The 22,831-nt window shown below is 37.0% G+C and overlaps 1 protein-coding gene across 7 annotated transcripts in view; it reads right to left on the bottom strand.

Annotated features, from left to right (window-relative positions):
* DLGAP1 (DLG associated protein 1) overlaps nucleotides 1-22,831 on the bottom strand; it is a 424,396-nt gene that overhangs the window by 132,000 nt on the left and 269,565 nt on the right. For 5 of the 7 annotated variants that reach the window (XM_030012046.1, XM_030012047.1, XM_030012044.1 and 2 more), the window contains one exon: nucleotides 9,605-10,630. In XM_030012046.1, coding sequence (XP_029867906.1) covers nucleotides 9,605-10,558 — 954 coding nt within the window. In that variant the 5' untranslated portion in view covers nucleotides 10,559-10,630. Of the gene's footprint in view, nucleotides 1-874; nucleotides 987-8,641; nucleotides 8,822-9,604; nucleotides 10,631-22,831 lie in introns of those variants that run through there. The other 2 variants (XM_030012049.1, XM_030012050.1) reach the window with 2 other exon arrangements.

Here is a 22,831-nt window from a genome sequence, read left to right on the forward strand (position 1 = left end):
ATTTTTTTTCAGTATCAGAATATCAAGCAGGAACATCATTTGCATGACTGTTTTTACTCTCATGAAAAAGGGGGAGAGCTAAACTCAGATCTAACAATGAAAATCCTTGTTTTTATTAAATAGAACTGTTATTATTCACACTATTAAAGTTATAGAGATCCTGGAAACATTTCATTCTGCAAATGATCTTTAAAATCATGTACAATTCCTTCTTTACAAACCTAAAAATCAAGAGTGCATTTAACTTATACAAAAAGCGCAGCAAAACAGAACACTTTTATTACTTGAAAATACATAGAAAATATACAGCAAAGGCCTCTGAGTCAGGCAACTTACTGAAACTTAAGACTTGGGCATTCACCTAGAAATAAAATGTTTGTTAGAAGTATGAAAGCTAAGCCTGACTATAGTTTCTTTCTTCTGATTAAAAGGCAGATATAAGATTCTTTTGTAAACAGAACAGATTATACAGATAAATACTGCCACCACCCAACATCTTACCTGTATTCAGCTTCATTTAGTGTATAGATTACATGTCCTGATCTTTAACTAAATTTATGTTGCTCTGGAAGTGTTCAAACTTTGACATTAGCCAGGCTGGACTGACTGGTCACTTCCTTTAATGCATTTTTTGATATAAAGGAACTGGATTTTTCTAATAGATAGTCTAGGTCCCCAAGTAAAGAAACTAAGCAAACAGGTATACTGGCCCCCAGTTTTCAAACATTAATTTCAAAAGCTCACACATAATGTATGTGAAATAAACCCAGAATGTAAGATCAAAGGTAAAAAAACATTTTTTATTCAATTTCTAAACAATAAAATTAGAATATCTAATGTCCTTCTTTTTTGCCCAAAATGGTTATTAACTTACCTTGTTGGATGAAATAGCAAACAGGCTGTCTCTATAGCAAATTAAGTTCATTATTGATCTCTAGTTTGATTTGGTTTATTGCAGCTGAAATCATTGAAGCTTCTCCCTGTGCTTTGCCAAAGCAATGTGGATGACTGTAGAAGTAAACACAAGGACTGGAAGGAGTGGCTAACCATCGCTCACAGCAGTAGACTTGTAACTTTAGCTTTCTATTAGTATGCAAATACTTAATGAAATGAAATCACACAACTGAAGAACAATGCTTAATGACTGCTCACTGCAGATTTTCAAACCCATGCAATTTGGTTTTCTTAGCCATTATTATGCCTCTTCTGCCTGCTGTTAAGGAAGTTTCAATTGCCATCTTCCACTTAGTAAGCCTATTCCTAGCACTTATGAATATTGAATTAATCAGACCAATAAAGATGAGTAGCATTTCATTCTATCAATGTGCATGTGTTAAGAGTCATTGAAGTATGCTAAAAAAAAGGAAGCCTTAGAAAGCTTAAAGAACAATATATGTTTAATAAGCCTCAAGAGTTTTCAAAAAGGCAGATAGGAAGGTTGCTTCTATTTAGGACAAACTTCATATGCTCAGTATCTACAGCAACACTTGCCTTAGCTTGTACTATTTCACCAATCAGGTTCTACTATAAATTCATTTAATTTAGCTGACTTATCTCCATATTTTACATGAAGAGCATTAACAGCCAAGACAAAGACCCTGTCCAAGATAGAACATTACTTCCTCAATCCTAAGTTCCCACACCTTGCATCAAACCTGAACAAGCAGTGTGAAGAATTGCAGTCTTCCTTCACATAACAGTACTTTGCAAAGTCTTCTAAAACAGTACGAATCCTCACAGAATAAGTCAATAGACAAAATTCTTCAAGCACCACTCCAGTTTATCATTTTCATTCATCAAAAGGTGCCTTGACCACTAGCTTGTCAGTCTGATTCACGTCCTGTTTTATGAAGAGGAATGTGTGTCTCCTCCACAAAACAACCACATCTTGATTCCAGATCAATTTTCTCCTCCTGCTTTATGCATAAAAAATCCAACCAACCATGAAGAGGGCCACGTGGATACAGTGACTCCAGCCAAGGGCCTTCCAAGTTTGCCACCCCCAAACACATTCTGCAGAAAGGAAGCCAAACAGCAAGTACCACATCTATTAGCTGAAGGAAACATAACTGAAGGTCATATAGCAGGACTCTTGGCCAGGACCTCAGACTAAAACTGCTTCAGTGATACTCATGCATGATACTCTCTCTGTGGCAGAGGGCAGACATTCATTCTCATCTTTCTCAATACCCTTGAAGCTTTCAGTGCAGTTGGCTATAATGAGATATGGCTCCTTGCCCAAGTAAGGACGGCAGGATGGCTGTTAACATGAATACCAATCCTTGAAAGGGCACTTTCAGTGACTAGCAGTGGAGAAATGTTCTTTCACTTCTAGATACCTTCTTTTGGAGTGAATCAGTTCTCTCCCTAATCATCACTTCAGCACCTGCCTACAGTGACTAGTTGGCATCAGATGCCAATACTGTTAAATGATATGTCATTTTTCCTTTCTTTCACTACACATGACCACAAGCCCACCATCAAGCAGCCAGCAGGCAACTGGCTTGTGGATAGAGAACATGTAGCTGAATCTGTATCCTTGGAAGAAAACAGATGTGGTGGGGAGAGTATTCTGAGAAACAACCCTTATGCTGTTTCTGTTGGCTGACTGTAACTGGATAATATCTGGTGCTTTGCTAATGTTGTGCTCTCACAGGCAGCAGGTGTAAGTAATGCAGTTAAGCTACCATCTCCAGCTGGCTATTAGCTTCTGCCACATTTTAGTGTACAGTGGACAGACTTCACTGAAACTTCCACAATGCTTTCTTTTGGATTACAGCAATGAAATATACCTGTGTAAGAAGCTTTCACTCAGCTCTAAGGAAACTTTCCCAGTTTTAGAACATCAGTGTGTCTTCTCAGTGACTCCAAACTGTCACCTCTGCCCTATAATAGTGTCCTATTGGATATCAAATCAAGGTCATGGTCTTGACTCTCATCTGCTGGGAACTGAATTGCTAGAGACCAGGAAATCTCAAAGATTTCCTAACAAACTGATTAGCAGGCTGGGGTTATGTCAGTAAAGCAAAATAAGACACAAACTTATTTGCATAAAAGACTCTTGGAGACAATTCAAAGACCGCCTCTGGAAGCCCTGGCCCATCAGAACTGTCACAGTGCCTTATCCAACTGCATCGCACATTGCTTAGCCTTTGGTGAGAGAAATACATATCTGTAAGAAGTCCAAACAAGACAGTCTATTGCACAGGCTCAGGGTAAGAGGATGAAAGGACAAACAATATACAACAGATTCATATTCTTGTTGCTAAATTCACTAGTGACAGAAGCTCAGCTTTGCAACAAACACAGTGCAGGAGCATTTGTAAGGCAGAACAGAAACTGTGGCCAGCTGCCCCCAGCTCAAACCACTCCTCTGGCACTGTAGTATTTCCCCACTCAAAAGCTGTACTACAAATTCCATTCTTGAAACAAAAAAACTAATAACTGGATGTAGGGGAAATATTCCTTATTACTTTGCAGTGACTGAGGAAAACGTGTTATTGCTCAGTGTTTTTTTCCCCACCTACTTTGCATGTCTCCACAATAAAAGTTAAGGATTTCAAACTCAGACACAGATTGAAATGATCCTCTTTGCTGGACTTGATTTGTCTTGAAGATTGTTGTTGTTGGGTTTTTTGTTTGTTTGTTTGTTTGTTTGTTTGTTTTTTAACAGTGAAATGACTGAAAATAATATTAGAACACTCCAGATATTTAAGGCTACAGATCCAGGACTGAGTCAAATCTTACCCATGAAGGAACTGAAATAGATACCAAATGTCAGCTATTCTGTGCAGCCATAATTTTCATAAACATTTCTGACATAACAGTGTGGAGGACCTTGGCTGGACCAAGGGGCCTGGGGAGGATATTGACCTTGACAAGATTGCAGTGTTCCCGTGAGAGAACAAGAAAGGAGGAGAAGAATGCCTGGGAAACTAAGTTTAAGGAATGTGTTGACCGTTTGCAGTTGTGATAAGGAACCTGAAAAAAGCCACCCAATGAGGGGTGAGAAAAACAACTTCTGACAACTTTCTGACCAATAAGGGACAGACATATGTACAAGGTAACAAGTATAATAGGTATAAATTTGCTGGCTTGTGGTAATAAAAAAACCCCTTCTTTGCTTGTACTATAAGAATGCGTACTTGTCGTTTGTCCGTCTCGACCACGACATAACAGTGTATGTAATGTAGTGTCACCCAAGTATGTTGCTAAATCCTATATATGGTAAGCTAGCAACACAAAATGGGGATCCAGCTGCCAGAATTACGTTCATTAATGGGTGCGCTATTAGAATGTAGGGATGTTAACAGAATGAACCAACAGCAATTCATGTTAATCTAGAAAAATAAGATCAGTGGCAGTATATTCAATACTAAGAAGTTACAGAATGGTGATAAAACTAAAGGATATAAAATTATTAGCTAAGGAACATGGGCAGATAAAATTGAAGCTAAATCTGAAGTACTGACATTGCTGTAGAACAGCTCTCTTAGTACTCAGGTGGCCCCCATTACTGCATTACTCAGACACCAAAGGTCAGTCCAGATTTTAATTAAATGAATGAGAACACAGCAGTTGTTAAAGTGAAATATGTGGCAAGGTCATTCTCACCAACTCAGTGGACAATTTCTTTTTTTTTTTTTTTAAGGTAAATTAAAGGACCGCAAAGATGAGGAAGATGGCTAGCCTGAAATACTTTCCTACATATTTGTCTTAATATAGTAAAGACATCTTGAGTAGGTTTGCAGGTAGGCTAAATAACCAAGATGTAGGTTCAATGGAATTATTTGTTATTAATATATTTTTTGTAAATAAGCTATTTTGTGCTTTATTTATATTTTCCAAGTGCCCCAAAATTCCCTAACTTTATTTATTATTCATATTACCCATCTCACAATTTTAAAATTGAAATAAATTAACTTTCTGTGAATGACATTTTTTCAGTTTTAATGTTCTTAGATACTAGTTTATTTTAAAACTCATGAACATTTAAGAATTTCCAAACCTTTTCATGATTATTCCATTACCTGGAAGCTGGCCTATAATACATTATAACATTTGACATTTTATTTCACAATTGTTCAAATTGTTTCACTAGCTTTACCAAAAAGTATGATTCATATGAGCTCGGTAAAAAAATTTGAAACTCATATGCTTTGTAGTTCTGACTGGAAAATTGAAGGGGAAATAATATACACTTCATTCATTTTCAATTTATAATGGAATAAGAGAAAAAAAGGCAGGTCTTCAGATGTATGAAAAATGGAAGATCAATATTAGTGGATATTAAAATACAACTTTTATATATATATATATACAAGGACATACTGAAAGACTAATTTGAATATGGTAGTTGTGACAGAAATGCAAACACTACAAATGAGGAAAAAGTAGAGATTACCTGAAAATGCAGATAGACTTGCATAGATAAGCCCAGTATAACAGATCTAACATAAATTGCTGTGTTATAAGGATAAACACTTTGTAATTTAACATGCTACGTTAACAAATCATATAACAGATACTGGTCCTTATTAGGACCCTGACCTTGGGCGATGCCCTCTATTTGGCCATCTGTGGACACAGGCAACAGAAAGAGACTGGGATTGAGCAGTATCTCCTAAGAAACTGTGAAAGTGCCTTGTCCTGAGACTGGAAAACAAATCACTTTAATTATGATTTTCTTAACACTACACATTATATAATAATGCACATTACAGACAACCTTCACACAGGAAACTGAGCACAGTACAAACCAGATCCCTTTGCCGCCAGAAAATGCTTATTACACTGATGAACTTGGCTTATATTTTTTTATAGTATTTCTCACAGTCTCCCACCAAAGGACAAGAGATGCAAATGCGGAACTCAGATGACTGCACTGTCGTCCCCACCTACTGCACTTCAGTTTTCAGAAGGAAAATTTCCATCCTCAGCCCCAAGTATCTGACACAACTAACTTCAGTCTCATCAAATGGGACCAAAAGAAAACATATAACTGACCCACATAAGAAAAAAAGAGGAATAATACAAAAACTGTCATCCTTTGTATTTTTCTTCATCTCTTAACGAATAGACCAAGGACAATGGGAATAGTAATTACAGGGAACATTGAATGGCAAAACTATAATCAGAGACAAACTCTGCAGTGTATTTGATACTCTATTAGCTTCAACAATCACGAATCCATAGAAAAAAAGAGTGTCAAAAGTATCTGCCCGTGTATTTAGATGCTATTGTTCGCAGAAAAGGACTGCTGCTTACATTTTGCCTTTGATAGTTTTGCTTAATTTTAATTTTTCCACAGGAGAAGCTACTAGCAAAGTAGAGGCTGTCCACTGCTTTAAAAATTATTCTCTCAAGGGAGGGAAACCATTTTGAAGAAGAATTTTGAGAAAACATGAACAGTTCCTTCTCACCTTCCTTCAAATTAGTCCAACTGTAAACCCGGATCAAACAAAAGCACTTTCCTGAAGTAAGAAGCAGCTCAAAAAAAGGACCTTATCTTTCTACTATCCAGCTCCTCATTCCTGAAAGGAGAAATAGAGAGAAGAGAAAAATACAATTCCATTCCCAAAATGCAGGCAAGAGGAAAAGGTTTGCTTGACAGTCTTTAGACTAGTCTGGGAGCTAATATCTCTTTCTGAAGATGCATAGTGTTGAGCCAAGCCTCCCCTAGACCTCCAAGGACGGACACTGCACCTTAGCACCCTGGCTGGAAGCGGAGCCTGCCGGGGTAAAGAAAGACTGTGCAATGCAGAAGGACTCTGCACTCGATCCAAATTCCAAATTATGAGAAATAAGCCCATCTGTAACACAAACTACTGCCAACTCCTTCCACAGAACGGTTATGTGGAAAATACCACACCAAGTGAGATAATTGTTTGTTATTTCCATCTCTTTACACTGAGAATTAATCCAGATACTTTTGTGATAAAAGCTCTTACAAGCAAATGTGAAGTCAATGTCATCTGTAATCTCCAATATACTAAGATCTATCAGGATAAAGAAAATTATCCTGAGTACACTAAGTTGAAAAAAAATCACTCCTTCATTGAATTTGCAGGAACAAAATAGTTGCCTCTTTCAAGGATCAGAGAGTTTATGTCCTGGACCATAAACAACAGCTTAAATTACAAACGAGTTGATAAAAACATCTATTTAACATTTAATGAGTTGAATAAAGCAACAAAAAAGTGTCATAATAATGAAATTAAATTATCAGAGTTGTCCAGTATTGTCATGAATTTGCAACTTTCATCTAATTTAGTGCATTTCTAATTGTTCTAACACAGGATGCCAGCCTTTTGGTACAATGATGAGAAGGTCACCAGGAAAAGAACAGATATATAGAATACCTCTGCAGCGCACTAATGGAGTAATACTCTGCTGCTGTTAATACATATTTATATTGCAGGACAGCCAAAAGGCCTCAATTAGGTTCTGCACCCCATTGTGCTGGACACTATGGAAACACAAAAGGGAACAAACTCCAAGCCCTAAAGGGCTTGTAGTATAAAAAGATAAGTGATATAGTGAAGAGAAAGGCAACGGGATGCATTCAAAATAGACTGCCTTTTTAATACCTATATCCATTTGTCATCCTTTCAAGCTGCCAAGAGAGAAGAATAATCCTGACCTGCTTCCTCAAATCTACCCTACTCTGTTTGAATATTATTTCCAATGTTAATTGAAGCCTGGTTAAGATTTTCCTTTTAAAAAAAAACAATTTCAAACCAGTTATATTTCCCTGGCTTTTACAAGCAAGCATACAATTAGAAAAAATTAAACAAAATGAAATGAAAACCAAAATAAAACTACCAGTGAGGATGGGAAACAAAGTGAGAATTTAGTTATTCTAAGTGAGAACTTAGTCATTCTAATTCTTGCCCATGACAATTGTTGGGACATATTTTCATACAGACACAGATAATGTCCTCTAATTCCACTTCAAGAGTCTATTCCTGTCAGTTAAACATTATCTAAAAGTCCCTATGGAGGTGTTCATTTAAAGCTGATGCTGGCACAGTTTTTCGCTCTTTTCTAGCCATCTGGTCACATACTGAATTGTCAGCTATTTTATCTAAACCTGAGAGGAAGATTGAAGGAGTAAACAAAAACATCAACAAAAGAAATCTCAGGGTCCAAAGTAACCACAACAATCAAGCCTAAAGTTACGATTTCTTCTCACTCACAAAATTCAGACAAAAGAGACTTAATACAAAGAAAACACCCCAAAATGTTGCAACCTGAGGCTATTTTGAAACCCCTCTCCCTCCCCAGTCCATACGCACAGCTGTAAACACACACTGAGCATTCCTATTGTCCCCTCTCCCCCACCCCACTCTCCTAACAATTAAGAGAAAATACACAGATCCATTTCTTTACATTTAAAATTTAGAATCCCAGAGTCTGGCATTCAAAATTATTTTGCATGCCATTCAATAAAACCTTTTAAGATCAATTTTTAAATGCGGATGCCTCAGTCCTACGCTTTCTCTGCGTACTGAGTTAAACAACAGAATGTGGAAGCTGACTGTCTCGTTAAAGCACCCATATGAGAAAACTCGCTACAGTTTCTATACAAATACACAAGAGTCCAACTACATTAAAATGAAACCAAATCATCTTAGCAAACCTCTTTTTTCCTCATGGTCTTCTCTCTTCTCTGCGCAACGTTGTTCCATCTTACACACACACTTAGATGTGCCATAAGTGCTTTGTTTAAAGTGCACAAAAGCTATCCACAGCTCTCCTAAGAATGAAACAGTTTTAATATTTTCTGATCCATGTTCCTGCCACAAACATTCACCGGCAGTATGATAGCTCCAAGAGCAGACATCTGATTCTTGACATTTAAAGATACAATACTGGTGAAAAATAGTGACGCTGTATTAACTGCAAACAGCTTGTGAGGGAGTAGGTGATGTACTCCTAAAATGTATAATCAGAACAAGCAATAATTTCAACCTTTTGATTTTTTTATTTTTGACTCAAAGCCATGAGAAAGAGGAATAGCCAGATAAACAAGTCTGGACACATTACAATAACTGTTTTATGAGAATTTATATTCTATGGCAAAAAGGAAAGTAGGTTGTTTTCCTGCTGCAGAAAGTATTAAGGTACCCCAAAGTTTCTCAAAAGGGTCTCAAAAGCTTTCATAATAAAATAAGCAGTAAATGAAGGCAAATCTTGAAATTACAGAAATCAAAGAATTTGTATCCTGGTAACATTCAGTTAATTGACATTGTAATGCTAAGTGCAAGCACTACAACATCAAATTCCCTAAACCCATACTGTGACTGCCTTACAAATTCAAAAAGAACACAGAAAGGTCTTATTTCTCCCACCTGAAAAAATTAAGCCTGTTCCAACATGAACTGTTTCTTTGAAATACTCAATGCTGGCCAAAAAAAAAAAAAAAAAGAAAAAAAAAAGAAAAGAAAAAGCAGATTTATTTTTAATTTCAGCCGCATTATCCCTTGTTTGGTGATCAGTGACCTCTTGGGAAAGTAGAAATATCAGGGCAAACCTCCATCCCCCACAAACACCTGAGACAAGGCAGAGCATAGTTAACAGCAATCAGTTCTCCACACTGTACCTGGAGGTACTGACATGACCGTTCCTGTTGACACGTCTCTGCCTTCACCACTGTCTGGTCCATGTTAACTGATGCTTTCTGGTAAACTTCACGGGCTCTGCTCACGGTTAATGTAGAGGACCAAGAGCTTTTCTTCATTAACTGGGAGTCCAAATTCACAGGCAGGTTTGCACAGGTAGAGCATTTGACATCATTATTGCTTCTGGATGACTTCACAGTATGTTCGCTAATAGTGTTATAGGCTTCCATAAAGTATTGGGAAGAAGAGCGATCAGGGCATCTTCCCATGGTCATGACCCCACTGGGACCATGATAAATGCAAACATCATTGTCCAAGTTGTCATCTGAACTCCACCATCCTGATGCATTGGATCTGGGCTTACCTTCTGATCGCCTTTCCTTACTCTTGCTGCGCTTCCCATACCTCATCGTCTGCGACTCCTCTGGGCTTGCTTTGCCACCATTGACGCTCCCCTTGGATGGTCCCTCCAGTGAATGGGACTTGGTAAAGAGCTTTTGGACAGAATGAACCAGATGCCGGATCCTCCCTGGGCTGTCACTGCGGTGCTCCATGGCAGTCCGCTTGTACTGCAGAGTGTGGTAGCCATCCCGATTCAGAGGCAGCTGCCGCTCAAACTGGTCCAAAAGGTTGGCAGGAATGCGGTTGGTCTTGTTGGCAGTTCCATGGGGAACCAGAGCACACTCATCCTTGAGTTCGTGGTGGGAACTGTAGTGCCTCCGGGGAAACGTGCTGCTGGCAATCTGATCGCTGTAGGGCACCATGCACTCTGCCTGAAAAGAGTTCCTTTGAGTGTAGTAAGGGTGGTCTGCAGGATGGGGGTCCATTGGATTTAACAAATATGGCTTCCTGTCTGGGTGGTGTGGCAGACTGTCACATGGAGGGTCACACGCAACCCCATGATGATGACTACGGCTGCTAGATAATCCCTTCATTGCTGATGTAAAGCAGGTCCCAAAGTCATCTAATACATATGGCTATGCAACAGGCAGATCTCAGAGAAAGACCTAAAGAATGAAATACAACAGAAGCCATAAGATATTCAAGCTAAGAGAAAAAACAGCATGTGCACATTTAGCATTCATTGTTTTGTAAAAATAATTGGAACATTCTCTGATTCTTTTTATCGCTTAATCTTTCCCATGTCCCACATAGTGATAGGGACACCTAAATAATCACAAGAAAAATTATCTTGTTGCACCAGCTGGAAAACAGATGCAAGAAAATTTTTCTGTTATGAAGTTCACTATTGTTCATGAATCCACAGCAAGATAAGTATCACCACCTATGCTCTAAAACATCAGTCCTGAAAGCATTCATGGACAGGGGCCTCCCAGGAGCCCTTAATTGTTCATCTGCACGTTTTCAGGGCCAGATAAACGCATTAAAAAGGTTAAAATTAAAATCATGTCCTTAATGGATCGCTTTCTGAGTTACTTTGGTCCAAATACAAAATGTGGTGCAATTAATGGGAAGCTTTTCTCTGACTTCAGTGCACATCTGTTCATGATTCAAGTGCAGTTTTACTCGATGTCCAAGTTGTCTGCCTAGACTGTAAGCATCTCAAGACAATATCAAAACATTATTTCTGTAAGCTCTTTTCAAATTAAGAATAAAACAATAATACATTATGCTAACTCTGTCAAAATGAAGCCAAACCAACTGTTTAATAACCAGCGTATGTGCGGTTATTGTATTTACTGTTTACTCGCTCCTATTCACAAAAAAAATCTTATTCTGATAATGCATGGCTTGGTTTAACTTTCCACAAATTTTCAGAGTACTAAGCAGTGTTTAAATATCCCCACCTACTCCTTCTACCATTAGGGGAATTGGTATAGCTAAAACTTGCACACTGCTATAACAACGTAAAGGATTTCAACACTTAATACTTGATTGTAGTTATTTGGCCCTGAAGTAACTCACAGTGTTGTAGACTACTGATTACAACAAGTTGAAAATGGAAATCTTCATCACAAGTGAAATAATAACCACTCTGAAGCCAGATATCCTGATTTCAGCTCTCACCACTAGCAAAAGTCTGGATGGAACTGCTGCTGCAATCTCTGAGCTACTAATGTGTAAATTATGGGGTTTCAGATGTGGCAAAACATTCTCATGGTGCCGTCTCAGCTCCTGATGGGCAGAGGACTCCTTGGAGGATGCCCTCTTCTACCACAGACAACTGAAATGGGAGTCACTCAGCTACTTTATTCCTTTCCGACATGGCTAATCGCATAATATTTTTGGAAATGTCATCCTTGAGATCTTTCTTCGAGTATGGATAGATACGCATAGTAAATGGTTTGCCACTGTGTTCCCCCAGTGTTCTCTCAGATAAAGTTCATGTTTTAACAGGTTGTAGACATTGTACCTACTGGCGAATTGGCAACAACGAAGTTTTCTAAAATAGCATTAAGTTAATGTCAGTCTGGAAAAGCGTGCTCTGCATTTCATCAGAACATATTTCAAATTTTCTTCTGAATCTGTGGTGAGCTAAAGAGGAGTTTTTTTCAATATGCTTCAAAGCTAGTGTAGCTGTCCTGCATTTCACTCCCCCTCACTGGATCCCTGCAATGCAGAAAATGTTCATTCTCAGGAGACCCTGAATTCCAAAAAAAGAGTTTTCAAAATACCACAAAAGGCACTTGAAATATTCCAAATGGATGAGCTCACTGGCTTACCTGAAGAGAATAATGGCCAAAGGCACTTTAAAAAGCAAAAAATAATATACTCAGAGAGCTGGACTTGTCAGTTACATTGTAGTGACAATCCCTAGCTCTTCTAAAGAGCATTTTACATCCCTACCAACTCCTTTAAAAAAGTGATCTATTAGTCTGTGTAACAGAGAAATATCCAAAGGGATGTAGTAGTAGAGCCATTATTTAGCTCATTGAAAATGTGACTTGACCAAGAATATTCTGTCAAGAAGAATACCACTAAGGGATGTAATGACCAAATAGAAATACTCCAATCTCTGGTATCTATGAATATCTTTCACACTGGAAGGCCTGTGAAAACAAGGCTTCAGCCAGTTAATATTTACTTAAATCCATTTACAATCATGCAACAGTCCTCAAGATGATTGATAAATTATCTTAGGGCTAACAATAGACTAGTGTGCTATATAAGATAAAAATAGTAAAACCTTGCCCCAGAGATATGAGAAAGACATGGAGAAGTACAGTAAAGTGGGAGATGCCCAGAACCAGTGATTTATTTTCATTTTTTCTTTATCTGAATGGCTATGAATTTTTCATTTTTGTGTACTGTGGAAAAATATGCAGACAAAGAACCGAAAGGACTGATAATTTACAGAATAGTGAAGTCATGACAGGCACAGGGGATGTCATGGAATTATTAAGAATATGTAGTCTTAATATATTGATAGAGCAGAATGGCTGGGATGAGGAAACACTTGATCTGATTTATAGGCTGGGACAGAATAGTGTGGAACATCTTGAAGATAAAGATGAGCTTAAAAGATGTAAGTATGGTTTGACCGATGAAAGCAGCATGTGCTTTGGATGGACTGGCAATATGGATGCTAAGGAGGATGCGCAAGAAGTCTTAAAAAGTGAAAAAGCTCATGAAAAGTGACATTTGTCTGTACAGAGAGAAAGGGACAGGCTTTCCATAAACTGTGGAGGAAGATTGGCTAAGCACTGCTGTATGAGCTTGGATGGCAAGTAGGATGGTAGAAATGTTTAGGAGAAAAAGATAACATTTAGTTCTACACCCATTTTGAGTCTGAGCTGTCAATGAATCTTCTATGAGGAAGTACTGGAGAAAAAAGCAGAAAATGGATAGGATGATCTGCCCAAGAGGAATGAGATGAACATATACAGAGAATAACAGAGAAAATATGTTTGCAAAAGCAAAAGGTCATAGAGTTACAAAAAAAGGAGGATAAAGCTTTGCAGAAGCAATAGATTTAAAAGAGGAGGAAAAAAAGAAGTAGCAAAGACCAGAGAGTGACTGAAGAACAAAACCAAAAACAAAAGGGAGAAACCAACCTGTGTAACAAAAAGGAGTGATGGTAAAGGCTCCAAAACCTGGCAGAAATTGAAATTCAGAGTAAAAACTGTTTATTTGCAACTCTTAGACTGGTGTATGCCATTATGAGAGGTTTTTTCTGCTGCAACACCATTGAAAATATTTATTTTATCATGTGTCAATTGTGATAAAAAACCATGAGTATTAACTAGAATATAGCTTCATTTTACCTTAACTGTATTACTGCTACTACAGTACTGAAAGTGTAATGAATTAGAAAAAAACCACGAATGTATCATAGTGCACCTTCCAGGAAGGAAAGAATAAGTATAATATGCTATGCATTGAAGAAAGGAGTGGTGCTTTTCTTAAATATTTAGTGGACAATTCTTCTGCACAGAAAAAAAACACAATTCCTAAACCACTCTCACACCTCAATCTTGCTTTAATATGTTAATATATATCTAGAAAAAAAACACCCTATGGCCTTTGATTCCATCAGTATTTTTAAAAAAATACGCATCATTTTCCATAATTGTGTTGGCTGAACCTATCAGTCAATGTTTAGTGCAATTAACAGCTGGAGACAGGGCTATCTGATCATGCCATGAATAGCTGAGATGAAGCCAATTAAGATTTTTATTATATTGTTATTTTTTGGCCAAACTAGGAACATTTAATTACTCATGAAATAAGGCAAGATAATTGATGAACATACTGCATATTAATAAACAGTGGAAATAGCAATTCTATGGACAGCAGACCAAAATCACTTGATGGGATAGGAATAAATGAGATGTTAAATAGATACAGCATTGTAAGGCTGAAGAATGCTTATTACTTTCAACATTCATGTTACATTTGCTTTTTTTTTCTTGAGGATGCACTGGGTAAGAAGGATACAAATATATTCATCCTTGTTGCTAGCATGGTGTCCCTAATGCACAGCAATTTGTTGGAATAACTTAGTGGCTAGAAAAATGCGTAATTAATTCTTATGTAATTAAAGTAAAATGCATGAAAAATAACAAAACCTGAATGCATAAATTACCTACACTTTCAACAAATTTTATTTAACTATATTGTCTGCTCATGTGTTCCCAATTTATTCACAAAACACATCTTCAAGAAACATATTCTTTCCCTTACATATATGTGAAAACTTCTCTCTTATAAAAGATTTATTGATACACCACACAGGCCCTCCAATTTTACCTCACGAGACTGCAGAATTACATTTCTTACATTTTACAGGAAGCTGTGAAAAACAATCAGGTAACAAATGCTTTCACTAAAATAATGCATATTTAGGTATAGAGAGAGTAGGTCGATAATATAGGAGAATGTAGCGGGTAGTACAAAATGGATAATTAATAACCCCAAATGACTAATATAATAAAAATGCTTTATGGCCATTAGCAACTTACAAACCTTCATAATTGAAATGTATTTTATAGGATCAGTATGAAGAGTCAACATTCATAATTTTCTCTTTTTTTTCAATAATCTGATTATGTTGTAGCAGTTCAAGATTCAGAGCAAGGCAAACTGCCATATGCACAATATAATGCATAATGTAAAGTGTAAGGTCAATAACTTCTAAGATAACTGACAGAATGGCACTTTTGGTGAACGTGGTTCTTCAAAGATATCATTCAGTGAGTTTGAGGATGCTTCTGAATCCTCAGTTTTGTGCCAGGGCCAGAAATGGAAGGGGTGGTACACAGGTAGAAGGCAATGTAAACACATAATGTCACATATGTACAGCTCTGAGCGAGGAAGGCCTTTAATCATGCACACAAATTGAAACACACATTTGGACCATATTGGTACTTACACCTCAGACCACAGCAGTCTTTTCAAAGAAATGCTGTGTTACTGTTTGAAGTGAGAGGGCATAAATTATGCTTTTTAGCAGTACTATTTATAGTTGTGCTCCCATTTTATGCTCTATGGTAAACAGAGGTTCTCATTTCCATATTGAACACCAAAGATTCTCAGTATTTGCTTATTTATTTACTTGCACGCGATGGAATGTTCCCAGGGAAATTCCTTTCCCTGATTCTCAGACTTTTACAAACACATGGAAGATACATTTATGCCAAGAATCAAACTTCCACATGCTCCTCCTCATGCAACATGTTGCTTTATCCCAAAGGTCTTGATATTTTTCAGGCATTCTGTATGGCCTGTTACGTTACGTCACATTAATGAAAATCTAGTCATCAATGAAAGGACACATATCCTAAAATGCATCTGCCCACACATTTTATTAAAGGTGTTCAGAAGAAAATGAGGTCTCAAATTATCTTCCTAACCCATTTTGGCACGTAATATGAAAGATACTGTGCCTTGGGTAAAAGTCTCAAGAGAATGTCTGGCTTTTGCTTCCATGTCAGCAATCGGACCAGGTGAGTGATACAATATAATTTAATCTTGAACAGTGGGCAGGGAGTCATAAAGAGAAATGTTTTGGCCAGTAACATAAACTCATTCCAAGTTCATGGGCAGATCAATAAGTGGGAGTAACTGGGGAAAAAATGTAATTAAACTCTAGCTGATCTGTGAGGAGTCCCTTGTGAATGGTATGCATACACAAAACCCAAGAACATCAGCATCCCACCAATGATGTCATAAAAATGGATGTTGGGGTTTTTTTCTGTCTGCATCCAACAACCTTTAGTTTGCATATACTTGTGGTGACAAGTTTCACATTTACGTTTCATGACTGTTTTCATCCATGTGCTTTTTGTGAGCAACTGTGGTCGTTAGTACCAGGGTAGTATGTGCCTTGAAGGTTTGGATTTCTTTGCTTCATCTCTGTGGCTAATAGCAAGTTGTTTCTTCACTAGGAGTGTCACTAAAACTGTCGTCACTAAAGGAACCTAACACATAATTAATCTCTGAGTCATATCTAAATACATTACAAGGTCTGCAAGAATTCTAGCAGTAATATATCAGCAAAATTTTGACACACAGAGCCTGATTTTTTTCAATCCTGTTAGGAGTGCGACTGGCAATAGCAGGATTGCATGCAAAAATTTTGGCTCTACAAATAGAAGTACTAAACTGTGATCATCTGCTCTTCCACTCTCCTCATTTGCATACACAATTAACAGTCACCTTTTAAAACATTCTGATGTGCTCCAGTGAGTAATAATACACTATGTAATTAGACTGCTGCTGCCTTTTCTGTGGTATAGGACACAGAGTCTCTCTGACTTGATAAGGTAGAGCACATTGGTTGGAGAGTCTGTTGTGAATTCCACTGCAAATTCAGAACAGCCAATCAACATTTTCTTCTCCCAGAAAGAAAATGACCAGGAGATTAAGTCTGTATAATGTGCATGTAAGAGTATATATTAAATTGAATCATTTGATAAATGTCGTATCGGCAGTATTGAAGCATATACCTCATATACAAGTTTAGATGTTGCATTTTATCCTCCTCAGTCTCTAGGATGATGAACTTTATGACCTTAATATTTTTTTTTTAGCAGTTCTTACAATGAGTTTCCAGAATGCTGTTTGGGCTGGGTGAACAGTGAAAGGGGATGAAAAGGAAGATACTCCAAAATTTGGAACGAGATTAACACAAACTTATCTGGGTTGCTCTCTTTTGGGTACCCTACTGTCACACCTAAGTCTGCGACTCTAGGGATCTTTTACTTGCTTTCCTCACAGAAGATTTCTTAAAATGAAAGGATTACAGTCACTACTTTCTAGTAATTACAGATAATCAATGTGATTTAGACTGCTTATATTATCTCAGGGTTACAAAAGGAAGCAAGTATGAGGGACAGGTCACATGTTTTTTCCTACAGCAGTGACATGTCATAAAAATAGAGGGGCTACCACAGTGGCATAAAACATACAGCATTAAATGACTAGTACATATATGGAGATTTCAGGTATGTATATAGATTCCTGCAAGCCGGTCAGTTACGAATGTCAAAGGCTTATTTTTCTAGTAGGAATGAGATGATCAGCAGATAAAATCTACGTTCAATGTGTGCAATCTACTTTTCCTGTGAAAGTCAAGTAAATTCATGCTCTGCAATGTGGTCACATAGTGAAAATGGACATCCTTGTACTAAAAGAAGCACTTGATCCTCATTGAAAGGACACTAATGTGACCAAGCAAAGGAGCCACTACAGCATCTAGTGACTGTTTGACAGCGATCTAATGGAAGCTGCTAATCTAAGTCAGACTTTGCACCATTACACAATCCTCAGCTGCATGGCTTGCTAACTCATTTTTCTACCATTTTTTTAAGTGCTCTGCAATTCTGTAGCATGGGACTTCTGTAACAGAAATCACAGTTAAATTATTGCCTGAGCTACAGGTTTTCATGATCTCAAGAGCTTTTCTACACATATCTTGAAATGACAATATTCACTGTCAAGCCAGGCAACTGGCTTTTCTTAGTTCTATGCATTACAGTCCACTCAAGGCACACCACACGAGAGAATCCATACTTTTATTTCTATGATGGCAGTGACAGTGTGATTATGGGACTTTGCTGGTCTTGACCAGCAGTTCTCATGACTCAAACTGGCTCTAAGCTTTTTATTCCTTATTATTTAGAAATTAAGCTAAACATTATGTTAAATTATTTCTTTCCCTACAAAGAATCACCCAATTCATTTTAATTTAATGAAACATAGTTTTATGAGACTCTTTCTACAGCTCCAGTCTTACTCACAGACCTTGACCTCATTTAGCAGAAATAGAGATTGATTTCCTTGAAAAATGTTCTTCCAAGTACACTGTGATCTTTAAGTCCAAGCAAAAGTGAATGCTACAAAAACATATAAGCATCAGCGTGTCTATGCTTGCAGATGGTCTCCCATCTTGGCTTTCAACTGGTAGCTCTATTTGAATGGTGTCACCCCTGAAAATCTGTTGTCAGCCCCAGAAACAAATTAAAATGGAAAAAGAAATTTACCAGTGTCTTAATGCAGAAACTTCACGGAAACCTTACAGGAGCTCTATGAAGACCAAGCGTAAGAGTTGTGAAGACATTAGTTTTAACAGAATGACACTACAGGGCTTACTGATCTTCACAGCTGGACAGCCCATATGCTACCCCCACTACCCCACCAGAAAAAAAACCCTCCTGCAAAGCCTCAGTCAAAATGTCCCATATTGTAACTACCAGTAAGAACTTCCTGGAAAATCCACTTCATAGTCATATTGGTAGTATGGAGCTTTGACTGTATTAACACGTCACCACTATGATCACCCTGCCCACTCATGGATATGTTCCAGGTCCCGTGTGCCCAAGCCAGGTTTCTCCAGTGAGGCAGTAGGAAAGAGATGAGGCAAACAGTAGCAAGAACATTCTGCTCGTATCCAAGGCCAATGAACTTCTACATAGGAGAAAACTGACTCTTGGAAGAAAAGCCCTCTTTGAAGGTATGAGATAAAGGAGCTCAGCAAGTAAGGTGGAAAGTTCATTGCGTTGGAAGAAAACAGTCATGCTTAGATCAAAACTTAATCTTACTCATTTTAACCTGTTACTTCCAGCGCAATCTAAAAGTAAAAAACAGCAAACGTAAGCTCGGTTTGGCATTGAATATGAAACATCTGATTAAAAGGCAGAGAATAACAGGACTATTGTAACTTCCCTGAAACAGGGCTGTAACGCTGAACTTCCTCAGTTTAAGGTCCCCCCCCCCCAAAACTGAAAACTGAACCAAACCCTCATATATACTGTGGTATATAAATGCAGTTAAAGAACTTTATCCACCTTATCTTTGATGGCTACAGTAACTGATTGATATTTGTTGTCACATAGTAGATGGAATGGAAATAATTTCTGATTTTATAGCAATGCAATGAAATTGAGTTAGATTTGGTGGAAGTCTTAAGCCACTTCCTCAATCAACTTGTCTCATTTCACCTCTACTGGCATAAAAAATAATAAGAAACAGAAAAATCTTTTCAGAAGAAAACTTTTACTAAAAATATTTTTCATGCAGCTCTAGTTATGAAGAAATTGAAATGGCAACCATTTTGAAAGTTGACTATATTTCACAGAATTCCATGAAAAATGTTTATGAGCTATGGCAGAATGGGAAATAAACCTTAATTTACGAAGAACGTCTGAAAAAACTACTGGTATGTTCAGAAAGCTACTTAAGTTTACCAAGTACCTCACAGAGTACAATGTGACAGCAAAAGTAAGTGCAGAAGAGAAAGTCTGTGGGAAAAATGCTCTTCCCCAAGCATGGCACAGGATAGTGGCTGCATCCCCTCCGGGAGGGTATTCTGCCCTCGAGCAGAGGACACAACATCTCAACTTCTGCTTTGAGGCTTCATTCAATTCTACCTAAATCACAGAACCACTAGCTACATTTAATCTATAATTTTACAACATCAATAATTTAAAAGCTTTAACAAAACCCCCATAACAGTAACTTTGATTTTATTTCTGTATGATTCTGACTGAAAAAATAAAAAAAAAAAAAAAAGAGTATCTCATATTTTTCTGCTATTATTTATGCACATGTAATTTGTTTCCACTGTACTCATGTGCTCATGCCTCTTTTGTTTTGGTTTAGGTTTTTTTTTTTTTTTTCCCCATGCATTTTTCAGTAAATAGATTCAATGGTCTGCACATACCTAGAAACAAGTAAACTTAAAGATTAAAAAATACTTTTGCAAAGTTTATTTTGAACTTTGTTCATGTATGTTGAGGTATGCAGACAAATGGCATATGACAAGAATCTGATTGTAGGAATTATGCTTATCCAATTAATAATCAGAAAATAAATCTATTAATATGCAGGTAAAATCAAAACAAAGCCTAATTACTGAATACAGAACACTTTTAATTAACCTCCGCAAACATGCTAGAATTATTCATAGAAATAAATTTTTCAGAACAGTGACCATGCCTTAAACATTTCAGAAATGGCTTTCAGAATAGCTTTTAAATCAGGAAGAGGCAAAAATAACTGAAAAAATTATTTGATGAAATTACTCATTATGAATAATAGCCTGTCTGATGTCGGATAGCTGAAAAGGAAAAACAAATAAACATGCTGATAGCTTGAATTGCACAAGCTAGCTTTGTAATGTCACGGAATTTAACTGTGATTTGTATTTGACTGACTGATTAATCTTTACTTCCACAGTTCATGACTGATCTTTTATCAATTTGGTGAGGTCACACAGGATTCACTCTGAGGCTTCGACACTGGGAGAAATATGGTGGTGGTACCCTCCTGTTAGGTGCCACCTAAAATGCTTGTGCATGTACTTCACATACATGTTTGTAAGAAGCTCAGATCCGAAGATGACTTCTTCTTCACTGTATGTACTCTGTACAGAAGCTCATTGTAAATCACTGTGCTGAGATATATAAAATAGTAAATGAACATCTTACTGTTGAAGGATGCCTGACTTCATCAGGACATTAGGCATTTATACACTGCATGTTTCGCTCTTGGGGGCTCAGAGGCAATACCAAAGCACCAGACTGTTATTTTGTACTAGCCTTGACAGAACACCACACATTGCTGACATTAAATACAACAATAAAGGATAGAATTAAAACTTTTCTTTATATATAGAGAGAGTCAAGAAGTCAAAATCAAGTAAAATATAATAAAGAATATTTCCATTTCACTTGAACTTTGCTGTATTAAGGAGTATTCACTGAAAAAGGAAAATCAAAGTGAGGGAGGGAAAGAATGGAAGAGAAAGCACTAAATGAAAAGAAGGGAAAGGAAGTATGAGCTTAATTCTTTTTTGTGTGTTACTATTTCTAGCAATGCCCTGACTGATATAACTTCATAGATCTCAGTGGAATTACTCCTGAGTGAGACCAGCATGAATATCATGAAAGTGAATGGAATGAACTTAATCTCTTCTTTTAATACTTGCTAGTTTAAAGTAATAATAAAGAATAAGTATTTTCCATAATATTTAATAGGTACAGTTTCAAAACCATTAATAATACACTTTAGAAGAGAATGGTATTAGTAACTCATTGTTTCATCACATAGAACTACCATAAATGAAATACACTTCAAGGAGCTCTTGAAATTTATTTTACAATTAATGGCAAATGATAAAGTGTACATATACTGGAATAACATACAGTTTAAGGTGAAATGCTTTATATCTACATTCTACTGCAAAGCATCTTGTCATAAGTATTTTAAAAAATCACTTAAGTAATGCATTTTAAATTATTTTTAGTTAAATTAAGCTCATTCTGTAAAAACTGCCTACAGAGTAATATGTACGTGTGCATTAAATATTTCCATAGTATTGAAAATACTTCAGGAAAATGGTTCTTTAAAAGACAAACACCATAAGCAGACTACTATATATATCAAACTTATGATAGATGCAGAACATCCTGATAATTCTTTGTTACTTCCTCCTAATTTAATTTCATTTCAGGGTGAAGGGTGAGTGGATTCATACAATCTACTTTAATTTGTGGACTAAAAAGCCATACTCCCTTAAACCTGAATGAAAAGTACACAGCCTTTTCACTTTATTACATCTTAGCTATTCAACAGAAGTCTCATCCTTCCTTTCAAAATATGAGGTTCATCATACGTTAAATGTCAGCATTATTGTGTAAGCTCAGGAGGAGCCACAGTTGCTACACTGTTTGTCCTCATATGTAACATGAGAGTTATAAAAACCATCCGTAACTGCTATTGTGGAGCTGCAATTTTTTGTTGACATAGAGTACACCTTGTAGAAAGATAGTCATTCCAATTTTAAAGATATGAAGTAAGAGAATCTGCCCCATTTCCAAGCAAATTGTTCTGGTTATGAGCCACTGACACATAGCTGCATCTAAATGCATCTGGTATCCACTTCCAACTAATAGCTCTGGAGTTTTTTGAATAGACCTTTCCAGAAGCCCTTACCATGAGCCATGTTCCCTCATGCTGCTATAACACTGAACTACTTCATGCCCTTGTCTGTCATAAACTAAATTGACTGCGTTTCTTCAATCACATCTGAAGGCAGATTTTAGCCTTTTAGTAACTCCTGAAGCTGCCTCCCACCCAGCCTTTGGCTACTTTATAAAATGCAATTCTTATCAGATATGCAGTTATGCTGTATCAGTAAATACAGATTTGTTCTTGTCAATTCCTCTCTCTACAAAGAACTTGACTGAAAATGTCAAGTAAACTTGTCATAGCAGGGCTTGGGGCTTTCCCTGCTTTTTGCCATG

The sequence above is a fragment of the Aquila chrysaetos genome, chromosome 4, assembly GCF_900496995.4.
Source record: "Aquila chrysaetos chrysaetos chromosome 4, bAquChr1.4, whole genome shotgun sequence".
Lineage (NCBI taxonomy): Eukaryota > Metazoa > Chordata > Aves > Accipitriformes > Accipitridae > Aquila > Aquila chrysaetos.